The sequence below is a fragment of the Mastigoproctus giganteus genome, chromosome 6 (assembly GCF_048544385.1).
Source record: "Mastigoproctus giganteus isolate SK-2022 chromosome 6, ASM4854438v1, whole genome shotgun sequence".
Taxonomy (NCBI): Eukaryota; Metazoa; Arthropoda; class Arachnida; order Uropygi; family Thelyphonidae; genus Mastigoproctus; species Mastigoproctus giganteus.
This window is the reverse complement of record NC_143580.1, coordinates 2,987,174-3,007,290: the sequence shown is the minus strand read 5'-3', so window position 1 is coordinate 3,007,290 and position 20,117 is coordinate 2,987,174. Positions and strand designations below refer to the sequence as shown.

General features: G+C 34.4%; 1 protein-coding gene across 2 annotated transcripts in view; it reads right to left on the bottom strand.

Moving 5' to 3' along the window:
- The window catches only part of LOC150083805 (uncharacterized protein C05D11.1-like), a 282,398-nt gene that overhangs the window by 234,508 nt on the left and 27,773 nt on the right, over positions 1–20,117 (bottom strand). For both annotated transcript variants that reach the window (XM_090375794.1, XM_090375795.1), the window contains one exon: positions 9,909–10,118. In XM_090375794.1, coding sequence (XP_090231920.1) covers positions 9,909–10,118 — 210 coding nt within the window. The remainder of the gene's footprint in view (positions 1–9,908; positions 10,119–20,117) is intronic.

Below are 20,117 nucleotides of genomic sequence, written 5' to 3'. Positions count from 1 at the left end.
CTTGTAACACATGAATCACCCATTTATCTGAGATCAGTATGAATTAGCAAGTGATAAATAGGTGTTTTATATGTTTCTTTTGTCACATTTTGAAATAGGTAATTCAGCTGTGATTTTGCATTAAATTGTTTCAAAACGTGCAACAGAAACCTGTGAAATGTCAAAATAATTTCAATAAATAATCTTCTACAAAACAGCTTTTGTAGAAGATTATTTATTTTATTCAAAGACTTTTCAAAGTGTTTTGCAAAGTTTAATGAAGCCCACTTGTCTGGTGAAGATGATACATGTTCCAGCTAACAATTCCCTTCAATTTCAAAAACCAATGATTCAATCATTCATGTTCGTGATGTTATCAGGAGTGATTGATGTTTAACTATCTGCAAAGGTGCTTGTGAAACTGGTATTTCTTGCATGTCAGTAAATTTTAACACAAGATTTGGGAATCTGTGTTTCAGTCAAGTGTACACTTTGCATCCTCATCTCCATTGATGATCACAGAAAAAGGGCCAGTCCTGTCCAAGGACTGGCCCCCATGGCCCAAAAAAATCAAGACAATTTGGATCAAATGTGATGATGCTTATTGAATATTTTGACTCACAGGCATAGTTCCCTCTAATTTCTTCTCCTCAATACATAAAATGAATATCACTTTGCATGCTTACCTTACATTGTTGTGCAGATGTTCATTTTTGTCACCATACAAAAATAAATAATGACTGCATTCATTAATAATAATCATATGTGATTTTTACACATAAATTGAAAATAAACAATTTAAAAACAGATAATCATACCTCTTCATCATCATCATCAGCCATTTTCAATCCACTGCAGGATGAAGGCCTCTCCAGCAACTTTCCAGTTCCTTCTGTTTTGAGCACTGGCCATCCATTTACTACCCAAAAACTCATGAATTTCATCTATCCATCTCCGCCTTTGTCTTCCAGGTTTTCTTCTAGCTCCTCTTGGGTACCATTCTGTTATTTTCTTAGTCCATCTGTCATCATGTCTTCGAGCTATGTGTCCTGCCCAAGACCATTTTAGTTCTTTAGTTTTGATAAGAATGTCCTTTACTTGAGTTTGCTGCCTAATCCATGTGTTTCTCTTCTTATCTAACAGTCTGATTCCCAATATAATTTGTTCCATTCTTCGCTGTGTAGTTCTCAGCTTCTCTTCCATTCTTTTGGTGAGTGCCCAAGTTTCACTTCCATAAGTCATGGTGGGGAGTATACATTGGTTCATTATTTTACGTTTCAGACAAACTGGGATATTGCTCTTCAGTATGTGACTATATTTCCTGAATGCTATCCATCCAAAATTTATTCTTCTCTTGACTTCCAGCCATTTATCATTATTACAGCTAATAACTTGTCCCAGATAAGTATATGACTCCACCTTTTCAATTACTGCTCCTTCAATCATTATTTCCCTTTCCGTGGCATACTTGTTCATCATTACTTTTGTTATAAATTAATAACTTGTCCCAGATAAGTATATGACTCCACCTTTTCAATTACTGCTCCTTCAATCATTATTTCCCTTTCCGTGGCATACTTGTTCATCATTACTTTTGTTTTAGCCATATTCATCTTTAGTCCAAAGTCCTTACTAACTGTGCATAACTGATTAAGATTTTCCTCTAATTCTTTGGGATCGTGGCTTATAATCACAATGTCATCTGCAAATCGTAAATGGTTTAGGTACTCTCCGTTCACATTGACTCCTTTCTGCGACCAGTCTAATCTTCTGAAAGCTTCCTCAAGGGCAGCAGTAAACAGCTTCAGAGATATTGTGTCTCCTTGTCGAACTCCTTTCTCGATTTTAAATTTGCTACTGTCTTTGTCTAGTCTAATAAAGGAGGTAGCACTCTCGTATATCTTCTTCAAAATCATAATATATGGGGTATCTATGCCTTGTCTTTCCAGTGCCCGAAACATTGCCTTATGCTGTATGGAGTCAAATGCCTTTTCATAATCCACAAATGCCAGGCATAATGGTGTTTTATATTCATTTTCATTTGCTTTCTCCATTAGCTGTGATATTACGTGAAGGTGATCCATAGTTGAGAATCCTGTCCTAAAGCCAGCTTGCTCTTTCGGTTGATTCTCATCAAGTATTCTTTCTAATCTGTTAGTAATGACCCTTGTGAACAACTTGTAGATGTTGGATAACAAGCTAATTGGTCTATAATTTCCAATTTCTGATTTATCTCCTTTCTTATGCAGCAAAACTATGATTGCATTATTCCACTGCTTAGGCGTCACACCTTTTCTAATGCACTTTGTGAAGAGCCTTGCCAGTTTTTGTGTTATGTCTCTTCCTCCCAATTTTAACAACTCTACAGTAACTTCATCTTCCCCCGGGGCTTTCCGATTCTTCATTTTCTTCATACCTCTTAGATTAAATAAATTTTACAAGTAGAAAATTAGCTTTATGAAAACCATTCTTGACCAGTTTTAGCAAATTTTATAGACTACAGAGTAAGCATTCAGAAAATAATTCTTATACACCACCAACACATCCTTTACTGATAGTAAAACAATACAATCTTTTAGCTAGCGTTAGAAGATACATTTTCCTAGAAAATGTAATTTCTTTGAATTGTTTGTGATGTGGTTCTTCCTTTTTTTTTTGTTCATATATGGTTCCTAATAGATATAAAACAATTTGCAATCCAGTAACAGAAATATGCAAACCCTTTGTGAGGAGATCACGGCATGCTGGAACCTGGGTGTGGCTATGTTCAATTGCATTCCAGAATGTAGTGTGAGCTCAAAATATTTAGTGTGCAGCACTTTCAAAAACACTGTGTGGCTGTGCAAGTGTGCTGCTTAGAGGGAACCCTATCCTGCATGGTCAAATAATGAATCAAGAATACTACAAAATAATTCTATGGCAACTGTTAAAAGAAAACAACCAAAAAAAGTGGCCTTCAGGGAATTTGCACTTGCAACATGACAATGCCCCGTGTACACCTAATGATTTCCATTCAAGAATTTTTTGAAAAACACTCCATCATTGTGGTTCCCTATCAGCCATACTCACTGAAATCAGCATCCTGTTTGGTTTTTTTTTTTTTTTTTTTTTTTTTGTTTTTGTTTGGAAAATGATGATCCCATCATTTTCCAACCTTTTTGATTAGCATTAGTTGAGGCATATGATGCAAGAAAGCATCAGCCAGAAAAAAAAACGTTCCCATTTCACCCATCTCGTCACTCCAAATGTTTGTCTAGTTCAGCCTTAAATTTATTTAAGCTATCAACTTCCACAACAACCAAGTTCCAGCAATCAACCAGCTGGCTAAAGGCAAACTTGCAAACTTCCACACATCTATTCTACAACAGTCTTTCCTCAATTTGAATATGCTCAAAAAGATACTCTTGATTTCAACATGAAACACTTTAACAAAATGAAGATATTTACTTTCATGATCTTTCATTTTGCCATTTCATTTCATGCAAGAAAACAAATATGCATTTCCCCCATGGAACATTGCTGCAAGAATTAGATACAGCATCAAGAAAATAATAATTAACAAGCATAACTGTCAAGTAGAGACTGAAAAATGTAAAACTTTTAATGGAAAATTGTTTTAGCCTGAATGCTTGAACTGCATTCATCCACTGTCTGAATGGTGTTCCCTGAATTTTTTTCCAAATTGAATACGATATGACTAATGAATGCATGTTTATGCTGCAGTGAATAAATTATGCACATCACTATGAAATGCAATAAACCTTATTTTAAAGGTTGTTGCTTGATTTATTTATTTTTATTTGTTCTATTTAATTACACAGAACAAAGATTCTGCATTGGTTAATGCAAAATCTTTATGTTCTATGACACCTTGATGACATCAAAAAACTGAAGGCATAGCTGTATAAATGAAAAATAACTTGACTGAAAACCAGAAAAAATTAAACTTATCAGAAAATTTGATCAGACACACATCTGATTATCAGAAAACTAGTCGATACACATGATTATCAGAAAACTAGTCGATACACATGATTATCAGAAAACTAGTCGATACACATGATTATCAGAACCTTCCAACTAATTCAGGGTTCAGGGAATCTGCTAGCTGGCAGTGGGTAGGGGGGGACATGGACAATATAAACAGGCATTTATTTATATTATCCTTAATGTCAAAGTTATAATACCAAAGCAATACTTGTACACATCTGAAGAGTTCTTGTTTGTATCTGCAAAAGCTAATATTGTCAAGATATGATAATGGTAGTTATCTTTAAAATGTACATAAAGCATTAGCTTTATGTACATTTTAAAGCTGCCCTACATTTGAAAATGTTCTAGCTTATACAATTACCTCTCATGAAGGACTAAGTCAAATGCCTTGCTAAAATCCAAATAAACTGTGTTGAAATTGTTCCCTACATCATGAGTAACTGTATCAAAATAGCTTACCAGGTTAGTTAAACATGATTTTCCCTTAACAAAACCACATTGTGTGTCCTTCAGAATGCCATTTGTATCTAAATGTCTCTGGATTACATTCTTAACTATTGACTCTAAGATTTTCCCTACCACTGAAGCCAGACTAAATGATCTCAGACTAACTGACTTCACTCTGAGAAAGTAACCACCTTTATGTACTGGCAATAGCATTAGCATTAGTTGAGGCATATGATGCAAGTAAGCAAGCTTATACATCAGCCAAAAAAAAAAAAAAAAAAATCCATTTCACCCATCCGGTCACTCCAAATATTTGCCTAGTTCAGCCTTAAATTTATTTAAGCCATCAACTTCCATAACAACGGATGGAAGTCTGTTCCACCAATCAACTACCCGCTGGCTAAAGGCAAACTTCCGCACATCTATTCTACAAATGACTTTCCTCAATTTGATCTATGCTCCCTCAGGTTCTTAATCTGAGCAAGCAAAAATTTCCTGTCAGCATTGAGCCTGCTCAAACCATTCAAGTCCTTATACACCTCTATAAGGTATTTTGCCGTAAGTGCAATATTTTGTTCCTCTTTCCAATCTTGTTGCCCTTCTCTGTACTCGTTCTAGCAACTCTACATCCTTCCTAAAATGAGGCCTCAGGACCTCTTTACAGTGCTCAAGGTGTGGCATGACCATTGCCTTATACAAAGAGATAATAATAAATTTTCTGTTTATATTCTGGGATGACCAAATGGTCAGAAGAGTTCACAAGATAGACAGAATACAAGAAACAGCACCGTATTCAGCAGTCCTGGGCTTGAACCCCGGTCACTCAAGGCATGTGTACTTATACACCCACGCACCTGACCACTAGGCTACAGCGATCACCTAATTGTCTCTGCTAGTAAAATTCCTATATATCATTGACAAAACTCCATGACCTGCTCTGAGAAATTCATATCTGACTGCACAACTACCCCCAGGCCTTTTTAATTCTCCACCTCCCTGAGTGTAGTACCACAAAGTTGGTACATTTCTATTGGGTTACTGCTACCCATATGGAGTACTTTGAACTTGTCAATGTTAAACTTCAGTTGCCACTTCTCAGCCGATCTGCCTAATTTTTCTAGAGCCTGTTGCAGTAGCATACTGTCTTTACTGTCATTAACAACTCTGCCAACCTTTCTATCATCTGCAAACTTGTACATTAAGCCTCATATACCTTCAGCGATACCATTGATAAATACACAAAATACACACCAAACCCTGGGGGACTCCACTGATTAGTCCATGTAGAGCAGTGTCCATTTTTTACCACTCTCTGCCATCTCCCACTCAACCATCCCTTTATCCATTGCAGTAACTTGCCCTTAATGTCATACCGCTCCAATTTGTACAGCAGTCTTCCATGTGCAACAGTATCAAAAGCTTTCCTGAAATCCAAGTATATGATTTCAAAATTATTTTTTCCATCCAGTTCCTTTGTGATAACATCGTAGTATCCAATCAAATTGGTCGGACAAGACCTCCCTTTAACAAACCCATGCTGTGTCTGAACTATTACTGCTGTCTTGTCTAGGTGATCCTGTATCACTTCTATACCCAGTGACTACATTATTTTCCCTGGAACAGAAGTTAAACTAACAGGTCTATAATTATTTGTGTCACCTTTTCAACCCCCTTTGTGAATTGGGGATACATTTGCACATCTTCAGTACACTGAGATCTCCCCTGACTCTTCCACTGAGATCTCCCCTGACTCTAAGGATGCTCTTATAATTATGGCTAAGGGTGTGCTTCCTTTTCTTGCTGCCTCCATTATAACTGGATAGATTCCATCTGCCCCAGGTGCCTTTTTTATGTTGAACTTCAACAATTTCTCCTTCACTTTGTGCTCAGTTATTACAAAATCACTTAGCTCCCGATTAGAATTTGATAAAGTTCTGGCATTCCCCTCATTGAATAACTCCTCATGCATTAATGTAGATACAAAATACTCATTCAGTTTATTAGCTACTTGAGCAGGATCATCAATAGTCAAACCATCTATGTTAAGAGGACCAATCTGATTCATCCCCTTCCTTCTAGAGTTTACATAAGTAAAGGACTCTTTGCTGTTTTTCTTTGTGCCCTTTGCCAAAGATTTCTCATAATCTGCCTTCGTCTGACTAACCTCCTTTGTGACTTGATTACAGACTATCTGCTGTAGGCTTCTGTGTCACCTGCCAATTTAAATGCATCCCATGCATTTTTCTTCTCTGCTATGAGCCTTATGTTCAGGCCTAAGTGGATGGACATCCACTTAGACCCGAACCTTGAACAGTATTTCTTAGTTGGTATGAAAAGGCTAGTAGCCACCAAGATTAAATCCCTAAAGGCTTTCCATTTAGAATTCACCGTGTGGTAACATCATTAGTTGATCGTACTGTATAGAATTTAAAAACTGTCTGAGACCACTGCAGTCACCTTTACGAAAACAAAAACCCTTCCCTTTACTCTTGATGGTAGTTACATCTTTTAAGTAAATCCCAAATCAGTACACTGTGATCACTGTCACCTAGTGATTCCTTTATCTGCTAATTCTTAATGCATGAATAATCACTGCTGATAATCAGATCAAGGGTATTATTCCCTCTAGTTGCCCATTGAACATGTTGCTGTAGAAAACAATCCTCCAATAAATCCACAAAAGTCTCGCTAGCGTGCAAGTGATCAACCCACAAGTTCCAGTCAATATCTGGAAAGTTAAATCCCCCTTACAAGACATTCTGACTTACTGACCCATTCTGTTTCTCTGCACAACTGTTCATTGTACTCGAGTCATTAGGCCTATAACACAGTCCTACTCTCGTTTTCCCTTTCCCAATGTTTATGTCACACCAAACAGACTCAATATTGCACTGTCCACCCATGTCAACTGGATACACTTCCTTAGATTTTATGTGTTTCTTAACTGACAGCAGAACCCCTCCTCCCTTCCTACCCTGTCTGTACTATCTGTACACACTGTACTCCCCAAATTCCAATTCTGCACTGCTTATATCTGTGTGACCCCATGTCTCTGATATCCCAACCATATCTGCCTTTGATGTTTTAATTAGCACTTCAAATTCAATTTTATTTACAAAATTCTAGCATTAGTGTATATGCAACTATACATGCACTTGTTCTTACTCTTAATTACCCTAACACAGCCCATATATTTACTTGTTTTATGATAACTCCCAGCAGCTCTTGAAGTTCCCAGCAACTTGCTCTCTAGGCTGCTGCTCATTACAATAGAAGCAGTGCAAGGATCACTATCACCTCTGCCTGTGGCTACCGTTAATCTTTTAGTCTGTGAATACCCCCAATCTAGCAGTTTTCTGACACACCTAACACTGCCTCGATAGCATCAGCAAATATTCTTGCACCCTTTCTATTTAAGTGTATCTCATCCCTGTAGAAGCAGTCTCTCCTGTTAGCAAGCACAGACCACACTGAAAAAAATTCTTCCCTTCTCCGTGAGTCTTGCAAAATCTCTCCAGGGCCAAATTGATTGATAAGGCTCTCATCATATACTCCCTCCTATCGTGTCTGGGCAGAATTGCAAACACTTTTTAACACTCAAATTTAATCCTAACTTGCGACTTTTTTTCAGCATTGACCTGTGCTTGTCCAGATTTCATTAAAATTAAAAAAAATAGAAATCCAACTATTTTTTTTTTTTTTGCACATATCCTAAGTTATCAAGTACTCTATATCCTTCAAAAATATCCAGGAAGGCATCAGTTTTACATTGATATTGCTTCTACTCACTTCAATAGCATGTTAGTAGAAAAAGATGACATGGGCAAGTTACAGAGCAATAAAAAGTACCAAAGCCTATAACAGTTATTAGTTAATCTGTAATAATTCTTTGCCAGCCTAACCACAGAAAAGGTTAGGCAAACACTGAGTGCGAGAAATCACTGGCTCCCTGTGATGCAGCACTTCTTTGATAGATACCCATGTTTGTTTCAACAGGATAATACTCTAATTCCAGTGCTGTTCGATAATACACTGGCACTTCTCCAATTCAAAGGAATCTCTCCCAGGTCCAAAGATGCCCTCTTAATTAACCTTAATGGTTCTAAACACTCTCTAGCTACCTCCCTTAAAATTACTGGGTATATGCCATTAACTATTTTTTTTTTTTTTTTTTTTGGCTGATGCTACATAAGCTCATACACTTGCTTTCTTGCATCACATGCCTCTATTACTTTTGCTATAACTCCAAGAGCCTTACTTACCTTTAGGCTTGAAAGCTTTTCTAATAAACAGTCATCTGTAATTTCAAAATCACTGATTTTATATGGTTCAGCCTCACTAGCACAGTCTCTTCTCAGCATAAAGGGTCTTTTGTCAATAAAGACCAATGTGAAGTACCTATTCAATTCATAAGCAACATCAGCTGGGTTATCTAAGACTTTAGAATTATGGAATAACTTGAGTAATAGTCACAGAACCAATACATATATAGAATTAAGAAAATACAACGGAGGAAGACACCAACGCAGATGAATAATGAGCTAACCAGTTTGTAGATGACTTTCATCAACCGGTGAAATACCACCACTTTGCTTATTGGAGGCTTGAAGTGGCGAAACCCATGTTTAGTCTCTAGAGCAAAGTTTCCGGCATCCCCCTCCCCCATCCTTCTCCTTCAACCCATGCATGGTACTAAGTACTATAGGTTTTGATACCTTTCGTGTTTGGGGGTTTCATAAAAAAAAACAAAAAAAAAAAAAAACAGAGTAGGAGAAGATGACATGGGCAAGTTACAGAGTAATAAAAAGTACCAAAGCCTATAACAGTTGTTAATCTGTAATAATTCTTTGCCAGCCTAAATTAACCACAGAATAGGTTAGGCTGGCAAACACTGAGTGCAAGAAATCACTGGCTCCCTATGATGCAGCACTTCTTTGACAGATACCCATGTTTGTTTCAACAGGATAATACTCCAATTCCAGTGCTGTTCGATAATGGTTCAGGGAAATGAACACACAAAACTTGGAATGGCTAGCACAGAGTCCTGATTTGAATCCTATGAAACATCTGTGATGAATTGGAATGTCAGGTCAAGGACAGACCAAGTCCAACATTGACAGCAACAATTAGCCACTGTTCTGTGGATAAATGGAGGACTATACCCACTGAAGTCTAACGTTTGTTGGTGGAAAGCATACCCAGGAGAGCGGAGTTTGTCACAGCAGTGGAAGAGGGGCTAACTTGCTATTGAAGTGATGCCTTCCTGGATATTTTTGAAGGGTATAGAGTACTTGATAACCTAGGATATGTGCAAAAAAAATAGTTGGATTTCTATTTGTCTAATTTTAATTAAATCTGGAATGTTTATAAAAGGGTTGAACATAAAAAATGTACACCTGAAAAGTGTGATATTTTCAATAAAAAGAGATATGCTGAAGTGACGGTATTTTATACATTTGTAAATCCTCATAAAAAACAAAAACACAAACCTTCTGATTTGTAGTACTTTCTCGTAAATTTTTCATGATCCCTCCAGTTTCTGCTCTATAACCACAACATCCAGGATATAGGGCTCTGGCTGTAGCTAAATGACACAGCGAGTCTCCTGTGTTTTCTCTAGCCTGCATTTCACAATATACAATTCCAGCATCTTCACCTTCTCCATTTATGTGGTGTACCTCTGTTACAAAGGCTGAATCCTGTATAATCAAAAACAAAAAAGCACATTTAAATTATTTTAAAATATTTTATATATTATACGATTATGGGATCTGCACATATAAATTATTCCACATTAGAAAGGGACTTTTTTTTTTTTTCCTGTCCAATACAATATATAAAATCATGCCTCTTGAAAAAATCCCTGGAGTTTAAATGATTCACATGATAGAATGAAACACAGTTTAATTATGGGTGAAATACATAAGGCATTAAATTAAAATGTTCAAAAAAAAAAAAATGCACTAATGAAAATGTACACACAAACAAAATCAAATGGCAGAATATGAGGTATTTACTGTTTCTGTAAATCTAGTTTGAAGTCTCTACAATACATGAAATCCTTGCACTTCGCAAAATATCGTAATAAATAAATTTCCATGATCTAAATTATTATCAATCTCTAAATTATTGGTTTATTCCTATATTATCATTATGATTTTGTCAATCGAATTAAACATAATCAGAGACTAAGCATGGTAGGTCACCTAGAATTTCTGCATAGTCAGCTCCAGCGACAATGTTACTGTGGGCATGACAGACTGATTCACAGCACTTTATTTCATGAAATATTACATTGCAGAATAAGTGCACAGTCTTCTTTTAAATTCAAATTAGAAAATAAAAATGTTATTAACTTAACAGTTTTTGCAGAATCTATTAATCATCACAAAGGTAAAGGTAATTAAAAAACTTAGAAACACTCTATTAGAAAATGATTTTCCTAATATGTGCTCATTAGTGATATTCCTTAAAACAATCAAGTGCTGTTGAGTGCAATTTACAATGCAATCCCTTGATATGATCTCAATTCTAGCTTTTCCTTTCTTTAATGTAATTAAAATAATACATGCAATTAGGTTAGGAAAATTCACTAAAGTATTAGTATTACACAGGGATAAAATAAGTTTTAAAGTTAAAAGAATATAATGTAATCACTTGGCAGTTAACAGTTTCATGAAACTATTAAGCGCCACTGATCATAGTTTCATATGTTTGCAGTAATTTGGCTGCTAATATCAATGGTGCTAACTAAATGCATAAAAATACTGGCAAGCAATGCACTGCACATTTGGAAGAACTAAATAGCCTCTCTGTATAGCTGAAAAAGAGCTTTTTCAAAGACCTTTTTTTTTTTAAATATTCTTGACTGCATTTGTTGTAGCTGCTTTACTCGAAAAATCAATGTGGATAAATGAGAATATTGAAAGGCAGGTACAGAATACCTGGAAAAGTATTCAAACTTAAGAGATGCAATCAGAAGTCTCTTCCTTGTGATTGCATCTCTCACGCACTTATGGTTTCTAAGTAAACAGTCTTATTAACAGTATGACCTCCTGATATGAATCAAAATTAATTATGCTTTCCTAGTCAAAAAATAATTATAATACCTTTAATCTACCTTTATATCTGCCAATCAATTTTTTTTTTTTTTTTTTAATTGGAAAATTTTGGAACATGATTGCAAGTTGCAAATATCAACCACTTCTTTTGAAATTTCAACTTTTTGTTTCCATCTCATCTACTACTAAAAACTTGGGAACAAGTAAGCTGAATAATCTTTTTAGCTTAATTGTTACCTGTTTAATGTTTAAAATAAGATACAATGCCTTGGCAGCCAGAAATTCATCGTCTGTGGATGTTCAAAATCTCCAACGCCTTCTGTACATTATCCACAATGATATCACCTCTAATTTTGAAATGTCTGTGCATTTAAAGTACCCTACCTCAATATAGCTTTTTCACCATGTTTAAAAAATAACTTCTAATCTCCAAAGTTGAATTCTTTAACAAAAAGTAAAATTTTTTATTCAAAATGACATTCTAAAAAGCAATATAAAATAAACTGCTATTAACAACATATAAAAATAAACCTTTGCACACATGCAATTAAAGAAAAAGCCATATTGCAAAAAATTCTAGATATTCTAGGTTACAAAATTAAAAGTTTCTTATTTGATGGCAAAATATTTTTAGCAAACTCAGTCCTAGAATAATGGATGATCTGTCTCTAAGAGTCTAATGAATGACCCTGAAGTAATAAATTATCAGGGTCCTGAGCTGGATATCATCATTTTTTCTCTTTCTTGGCGATTCCCTTCCATTTCTGACTGACTCACTCACTCACACTCTCTCTCTCTCTCTCTCTCTCTCTCTCTCTCTCAAGGGTAACTCAGAATTTTTTTTTTTTTGGCTGGTGCAACAAAAGCCTCAGGCTTCCTTGCACCATATGGCTAATAATAATAATAAAAGTCAGTCAATGTATGCAGTGGGTGCATTTGATTTTGTTTTTCTTAAAATCGGTTTTAAGAAAAAGAAAAAAATCAAAGAAATTGATTTTTTTCTTTTTCTGTGATTAATAGAAGTGAAAAGTAAATATAATTACCTCCTTATCAATTAATTGCTAAGATTATAACTTTATAGAACAATGGTGAGATTCCACCTGGAACTATATTCAGGTATACCAGGCATACATACATACCAGGCATTCAATGAGCTTCTTGAAAAGTTTGAAAACAGGCAAATGTATCTGATGAAATCATCAAAAGTGCAACACTAGAAACTTTGAATATATTGGCTACAAAGCTAGGTACCTTAAAGAGAGGGTATGATTGAGGTTTATAAGGTGCTGGCATTGGAGTAGGGAGTATCATGGTTATAAATGATACTAAAACTGTACAAATGCAAAGTAAGGGGAAGAAGTATAAGACTAGATTAGAGGAAATTTTTTTTTTTTAGTCAGTGAGTTTTTAATTACTGGAATAGATTGTCTCCATGACTACATGAAGCCAACATCTTGTGGAAATCGAAAGGTCTGCTATTAAGGGATACTGAAAAGTTTGCAGCCCTATTTAGAAATAATTACAATAAACCTGCAAATATAACCTTGTTTGATACTTTGAAAAGAAATGCTGATGAAAGCTGTCTTATTTTACTAAGACAATGCTCCCACTCACACATCAGTAATTACAAAGAAATGAATCAGTATGAATATGAATTGTAGTTAATTCTGCACCCATCTTATCCAGCTGCTATTCAACAGATCTAGATAGGTAGGTGCAGAATCGTCATAATTCTTATCAACCTTTGCCAGAATTATTTTTGTTTTCCAAATTTCAATTTCAATTGGGTGAACAAAAATTCAAAACAAATGAAGAGGCACATATCATCTGCACAGTTATATTAGCCATTAGAGTATATTTTCAGACCATGATAAATCACTCTATGTGAATGGGATAACTATGTTATAGAAACAGTGGCACAAGTATGTGCAGCTCTGAGGAGACCATGAAAAAAATAGTACACACTTGGTGTGTACTAAACAGTAACCACTTGGTGTGAGTGTGAATCCACTGTTTTAATACTCTCTCATAGACAAGTACTCAAGGCAACAGAAGGAAAAAGTATTTTTATTTTATTTATTTTGCTTGTACAGCAAAAGTTGTCTTTGTTGCATAAAAAAAGGTAAACTGCAGCCATTATCAACCCACTGCAGAATGGAAGCCTCCTCAACAATTCATGCTGAGGGAAATGGACCATAATCTGCCATGCTGGTCCAATGCGAATCCCGGTCTAACTCAAAGAGCATGTGCTACTACACTCCCGCTTCTGACCACTCGGCTGCAGAGTCCCTTTGTTGCATACTTCCTTTTAATTTTTTTATAATAATTTTAAAAAAAACAGGCAAAAACAAATAATGTTCGATTTACAGAGTATTAAGCGATCAAGAATGCTTTGAATGAAACACAATTTCTCCACATATGAAGTGAAAGAAATTTTTCTTGCTAAACTTGAAATGTGGTGGGTGAATCACTCACTCACTCACTCACTCACTCACTCACACACACACACACACACACAAGAACAAATTTAGAACATTTCAGAAAGTCTGAACAATTATGCAAAGATGCAAATAAATCACAGAAAAACATAGAAATGCAACTATTGAACAACAGTCATCAAATAGCAGCAGCTTTGAGCCTAAATCAGCCTTTATTCGAAAATCAGAACATACAGATGACTGAAATCCATAAAAAGAGTAAACTTTTCCTAAAAGCACAAAAGATGCATTAATAGTAAGTATTTGCTACACAGTGCAATGAAGACACAGACTTTTGCTGCACTGGTAAAAAAAAAAAAAAAAAAACAACCAAGCAGATAAGGAAACAAATTATATGCTTCCCTCCTCACACAGGTAAGTATCCATTATTTCTTCATGTGCCATTTAAAGACAATCTTCTTGATAAATCAGAAAATTTGGTGGGTGTACTTCAGGAATTATATTTTATTTAAGCAGATTTTGCAAATCTCAAATCTGTCATGCCATCGAGTTGGTTTCAACATCTGGAGATCAGATCCTAAAACCTCACTAACAATCTGATTTTAAAAGAGATTATTCAATAACTCTTTCAAAACATCTGCTCCCTGTTATACAGATGTTCAGGGATCTGTTTCATCTGTTAGAGGGGGTAGATGATTTTGTTAAGTGGAATAATTATAGATTGATTATAGGTTATTATTCAGAAGAAAAATGCAACTTTCTTAAATGACCTGAATTTTTTTTTTTCTGTGATTAATAGAAGTGAAATTAAAATAGCAGTTTTGTTACAGAGTGATTAACTAATAACATGTAACAGTAATTTTTTTTCACTTCACTTCACCGCACTTACCTCCCAATAAAATATTCACTCCACATTTCATAATACTTTATAACTAATTGCTTTATAACACAAAATGAACACATTTCAAGCTCTGTGATTTAATAAATTAAACAATCAAAGTATACTGTTAACGCTTTTATAATGCGGTTTACTTTTCTTCCTGGATTAATAATAATATAAATATAATATATATTTAATGCTTCTGTTATGATTAATATAAAGGGCAAATAGTCATAATTCACAATTTATGTATTTAGAAAACTAATAACAAAAAAGCAATGACTTCATGAATGAACTAAGAAAATTTCATTTCTGTGCATCCACCAAATTGTCCATTCATCTATTTGATCAGTGCACAGCAACAAAATATCCATTGTTTCAGCTACAAGGTATGGAATATGGATAGCCAATGCAATATCTATGAAAAAAAAGAAATAATAATCATTGATGGATTTCTACGTCTGATTTTAATAAAATTTAGGATGGTTTAACAAATCTTTCTAAAGGAGCCAAATAAATTTCACAAAACTCCATCTATTAGGAGTCCAGTTATTACATATGGAGGGAGATGGGCATAGTAAAGACAATAAGTGCTTTAACCGTATATATGCTAACACCCCAAAAAATGGCTGCGTTGATCCCTTTCAACAAATATCAAAACTGACATTTTTTTTATTACTGATTATTTGATTATTCTACCCTTTTCTACAAATAAGGTTAGAGCATGTAAATTCATGCAAGTGTTCCCTTAACCACCATCAATTCACTTCTACACTAGCATCAACTGACCATGCATCTCAGCATGTTAAGCTGAAACATGTCTTCAACTCATCTCCATGATTTACACAACATGGCAGGAAAAAAAGCAGACTCTGCATTGCTTCTACCTTGATATCACCTCTACCTTCAACTCAGTTGCTGTTAGGTCTCCAGAATGAGTTCTGCAAATTGCAGTGGCTGGAGACTAGGCACCTGCACGGTGATCTGATTGAGGTATATAAGGCTTTGAATGGGTTGAACACGCTGAATTCAGATGGGATCCTTCCACTTGTTCAGATTATGAACCTAAGGGAGCATAAATTCAAATTAAGAAAAGACAGATGTAGAATTGATGTGCAGAAATTTCCCTTTAGCCAGCGGGTGGTTAATTGCTGGAACAAACTTCCGTCTGTCGTTGTGGAAGTTGACAGGTTCAATAAATTTAAGGAGGAACTGGACAGGCATTTGGAGGGAATGGTGTGATTTTTTTTTGCTGCATAAGGTCATACACATGCTTTCTTGCATCACATGCCACTACTACTACTACTACTACTACACACACACACACACACACACACACACACCGTGCTGAAAATTAGTTCAATAATTAAATAATAATAAAAATAATATGACATTTGCACCTGAATGCACAAAGCAGCAACAAATGATGCAAAAGTTTATATGTGAAGTAGAATTAACAAGTCTGTTAAAAAGTGCGAAGATGGATGCATAAATATCTGACATTACCCGATTATGTAACAATATTTATTTTTAGCTAACATGAGATTTTAATTTTATAATTTCTCTACCCCTTTCTTGGACTTATAACCAAAATTGCCCACCCATATCTGATGCTGGCTATTACTCCATATATTAATTTAATCATTTTTTTGCTTTACAGTTCCCTTCTCTCTAATTGCCTATAATTTTGCATAATTCATTATATCATATAGAATATTCACATTCTTTCTCTCTTTCTCACACCTTCAACATCTCCAATTTTGGCTTTCCTTCTCCTATTAGTTTTGGCATTTTGTGCAATTTAAGCACCTTTACAGACTTATTAATTCTACCTCACATATATATATATACAGGTCAACCTTGTATAACATGGTAGTTAGGTTCCTATAAAATCTCATATAGTGTGAAACCATGTTATACGGGACTAAGAACCAGTACAAAAAAAAGGAGATTACGTTACAAAAGCTAACAAAAATATATCATATTTTTATAACTATCGGAAACTTAATTTTTATTAAAAATAGTAATAACTGAACAGTCTTACAAACTATGATACATATATGTCAGTAATGTATATTCATTTAATTTTCTTCCTCCTCATTGCTGCTAAGCACAATCAAACGACAATGTTTTCTCTGTTGCGGAATATCTTCACCTTCTGAACTTTCTTCTGCAGCATCTAGATTTCGTGTATCTTCTACTCTCTTTAAAAAAAAAAATTAGTATTCTAGGATTGTTGGCTTTTGCTTGATAGATTTTTGTATGGTATGGAGCCAGCACCGGCACAAGCATGTTCAACCAGTTCTGTCAAACAGGGCCCCACATTCAAATGGTCTAAATAATAATATTTGCATCTTTTCTGAATTTCTATCAACGAACATATAGCCGTCTTAATGTCTAGTTGCCCACATTATCATCACTCCAAGAGCTGTAAAATTTGAAAAATTTGAATAAAAAAAAAAAATTAAAAACTTAAGAAATCACTATTACAAAATTACCCCATATTTACTTTTTCACAGAACCCCAGGGTCGTGCAATAAATTCTTGAACAGGGCCCTGCAAATTTTGGGGCTGGCCCTGTATGGAGCTAAGCATTTTTGAACTTAGTGTTCTTTTCAGTCAAAGGAGCTGCATTCAAAAAATAAGATTCTAATTGCTTGGCTAAGTTTATGCCTTCCAGTACACTTTTTTGGCATAAAATTTAGAACTTCAGAATTTTCATCTGCACTATCATCCTCTGAATTGATTTGGTTTACCCCAATGCCATTTCCACCAAATTTTTTTTGCAAGCCTCTTTTTCTATCAGTAATTCTTGAATGTCTTTAGTAGTCATATCAACAAAACCTTCCCCTCCTACCAACTTAGCAAGTTCTACTATTGCACTGATTCTGTTTTCTACCAGTTTGACCATATTTCCTGAATGAACCGACTCTGGCCATACATTTTTTCCAATGTGCACATGTTTACGGTTTTACTTCTTTGAGCGATAAAGCTATGATTCCGATACAGTCCAAAACTGAAAAATGTTTCCATGCCTCCATCACTTCAATAGATTTGGAATCAATTTTTTCCAAAATCCACTGTAATAATTTTCTGATGTAATGAGTTTTAAAGGTAGATATAATGCCTTGATCTAATGGCTGAATTAAAGTTGTACTAGGTTGTAGGAACGTTACTTCAACATTTTGGATGACTTAAATCTTTTGGATGGGCTAGCATGTTATCTAATGGCAATAAAACTGAAATCTAGATTTTTCTGCTTTAAATACTTTTCAGCAGCTGGTACAAAACAATTTAGAAACCATTCTTTAAATAAATCAGCAGTTACCCAAATTATGCCCAAGTTCCTTTAGGCATAATTTAGGGCTGGAATTTAATTCACAACAAAGAAATTATTCCAATACGGTTCTTAAGAACAGGCAGATAGCAATCAGAAACAGATAGCTCTGTTAATTATTGACGGGATATATTGAAAGGGTTAGCCCTAGAAAAAGTTCCTTTCGACGTATCCATATATCAATAATTAGCTCCATAATCGTTATTGTACTATATAATTATATATCATTTTATATGTTTATTTTCAGGGTATGGCATTGTAGACCTACACAGGCTATCTTAGTCTTTATAAGTTATTGGCCTTATGGCCCACTGTATACTGTTATGTTTATATTCATATTCAGTATCTATATAGTACATATTACACTTTTACTATAATAACTATATATATATATATATATATATATATAAAATATTAAAGATAATAGAAAAAGTAAATCAATCAAATAATACCATTCAGATTTAAGAAAACGCAAAAAAAAAAAAAAAAAAAAAATTATCGCATTTTACCCACAATCCAGATGACTTCAACTGGGGCCAACCACCCAGACTGAAGGCAAGAAAATGACAAGAAGTTCTCTGTTTCTGTAATGATCAATATATGCTAAGTAATTTAAATCTAAACCAAATATAAACCAAATATAGTAATTAAAAATGGTTAAGAAATTTTAGAATCAAAAGTAAGAAAATATAAGTAAATTATAAATAAATTATAAATGTAAGCATATATTAATCATCGTTGACCCGACAGAGAATGTAATTTAATGATTAAAATAAGATTAAATATATAATACATACTACATATCTACCATCCCCAGGACATAATGTAGTAACGATAAGTCGTCAAAATAATGTGATGCCCCCTATGTGATGGATATGGTAAAAATAAATAAAAATAAATAATTAATTAATTAATTAACCAATCAAATTTAAGTTAACGGAAAGAGAAACATGCAGATAGTAAGAAGAAAAACTAAAGGAGTAGGAATAATAGAACCTGAACTCCATAAAGGCGAAAAATAGTGGTATAGATAAGAAATAGTTTCTCCTACGTTCTCGGATTGCCCTTAATAATTTCGGAGAAATAAAAATAAAGAGTGTAGGACAGCTTAAAGACATTACAAGATATAAGTTGTGGCTCGGGTATGCCTGGGATCGCAAACCCGTTCCTATAGTAGGACCCTGAGCTGAATTTGCATGTTACTTCAGTGTGAACTTAAGTAAACTTAAATGAATTTAACTATGCAAAAAAAAAAAAAAAAAATGATACACTGTAATTTGCAAGCCGGTGGGTACAAGTTTTCTACGCCATAAGACACCAAGAAAGCAAAGTGTATCCTATGTACATATATACATGGCACTAAATATGACAATTATATTAAACCAATGGGTTCAGAAAACAAATTTTTGAAATTAATTATGCTTATCGCTTTCCTGAAGTGGTATTTCAGGTAAGCGATAGGGAAATTATTATTAATCAACTTGCTGTTCAACGTTGTTAAGCCCACTGAACAATTTTTTATTACTTTTGCAGATATAAGCAATCCTTAGACATTGCAATAAAATTATATTAGCATGCACTGATTTTGATATATTAGATCTCCAGTTTGTAAGGATGAATACGTTAAAATTAAATGCATCTCTTTTATTATATACGTTTACGTCTATATTATTATTATGGAATATATCTATATGAAGATCCAAGTAATTTGCTATACTATCGGAACTATTAGTTTTTTACAATACAAATTCTACTGGATATAATTTACTGTAATCCTGGACAAAATGTGGACAATTAAAAACACATATATCATCTATGTATCTGTAAATAAGTAGGTTATCTTGGAATTCTCTTTCTGTATAATATAGATAAAGGTTTGCGATTATGCTTGATGCTGGACTTCCCATAGGGGTGCCAGTCACTTGTAAGTATAACGATGTTCCGTCATATACATAATTATTAAAGATGCATAAATTTATTAG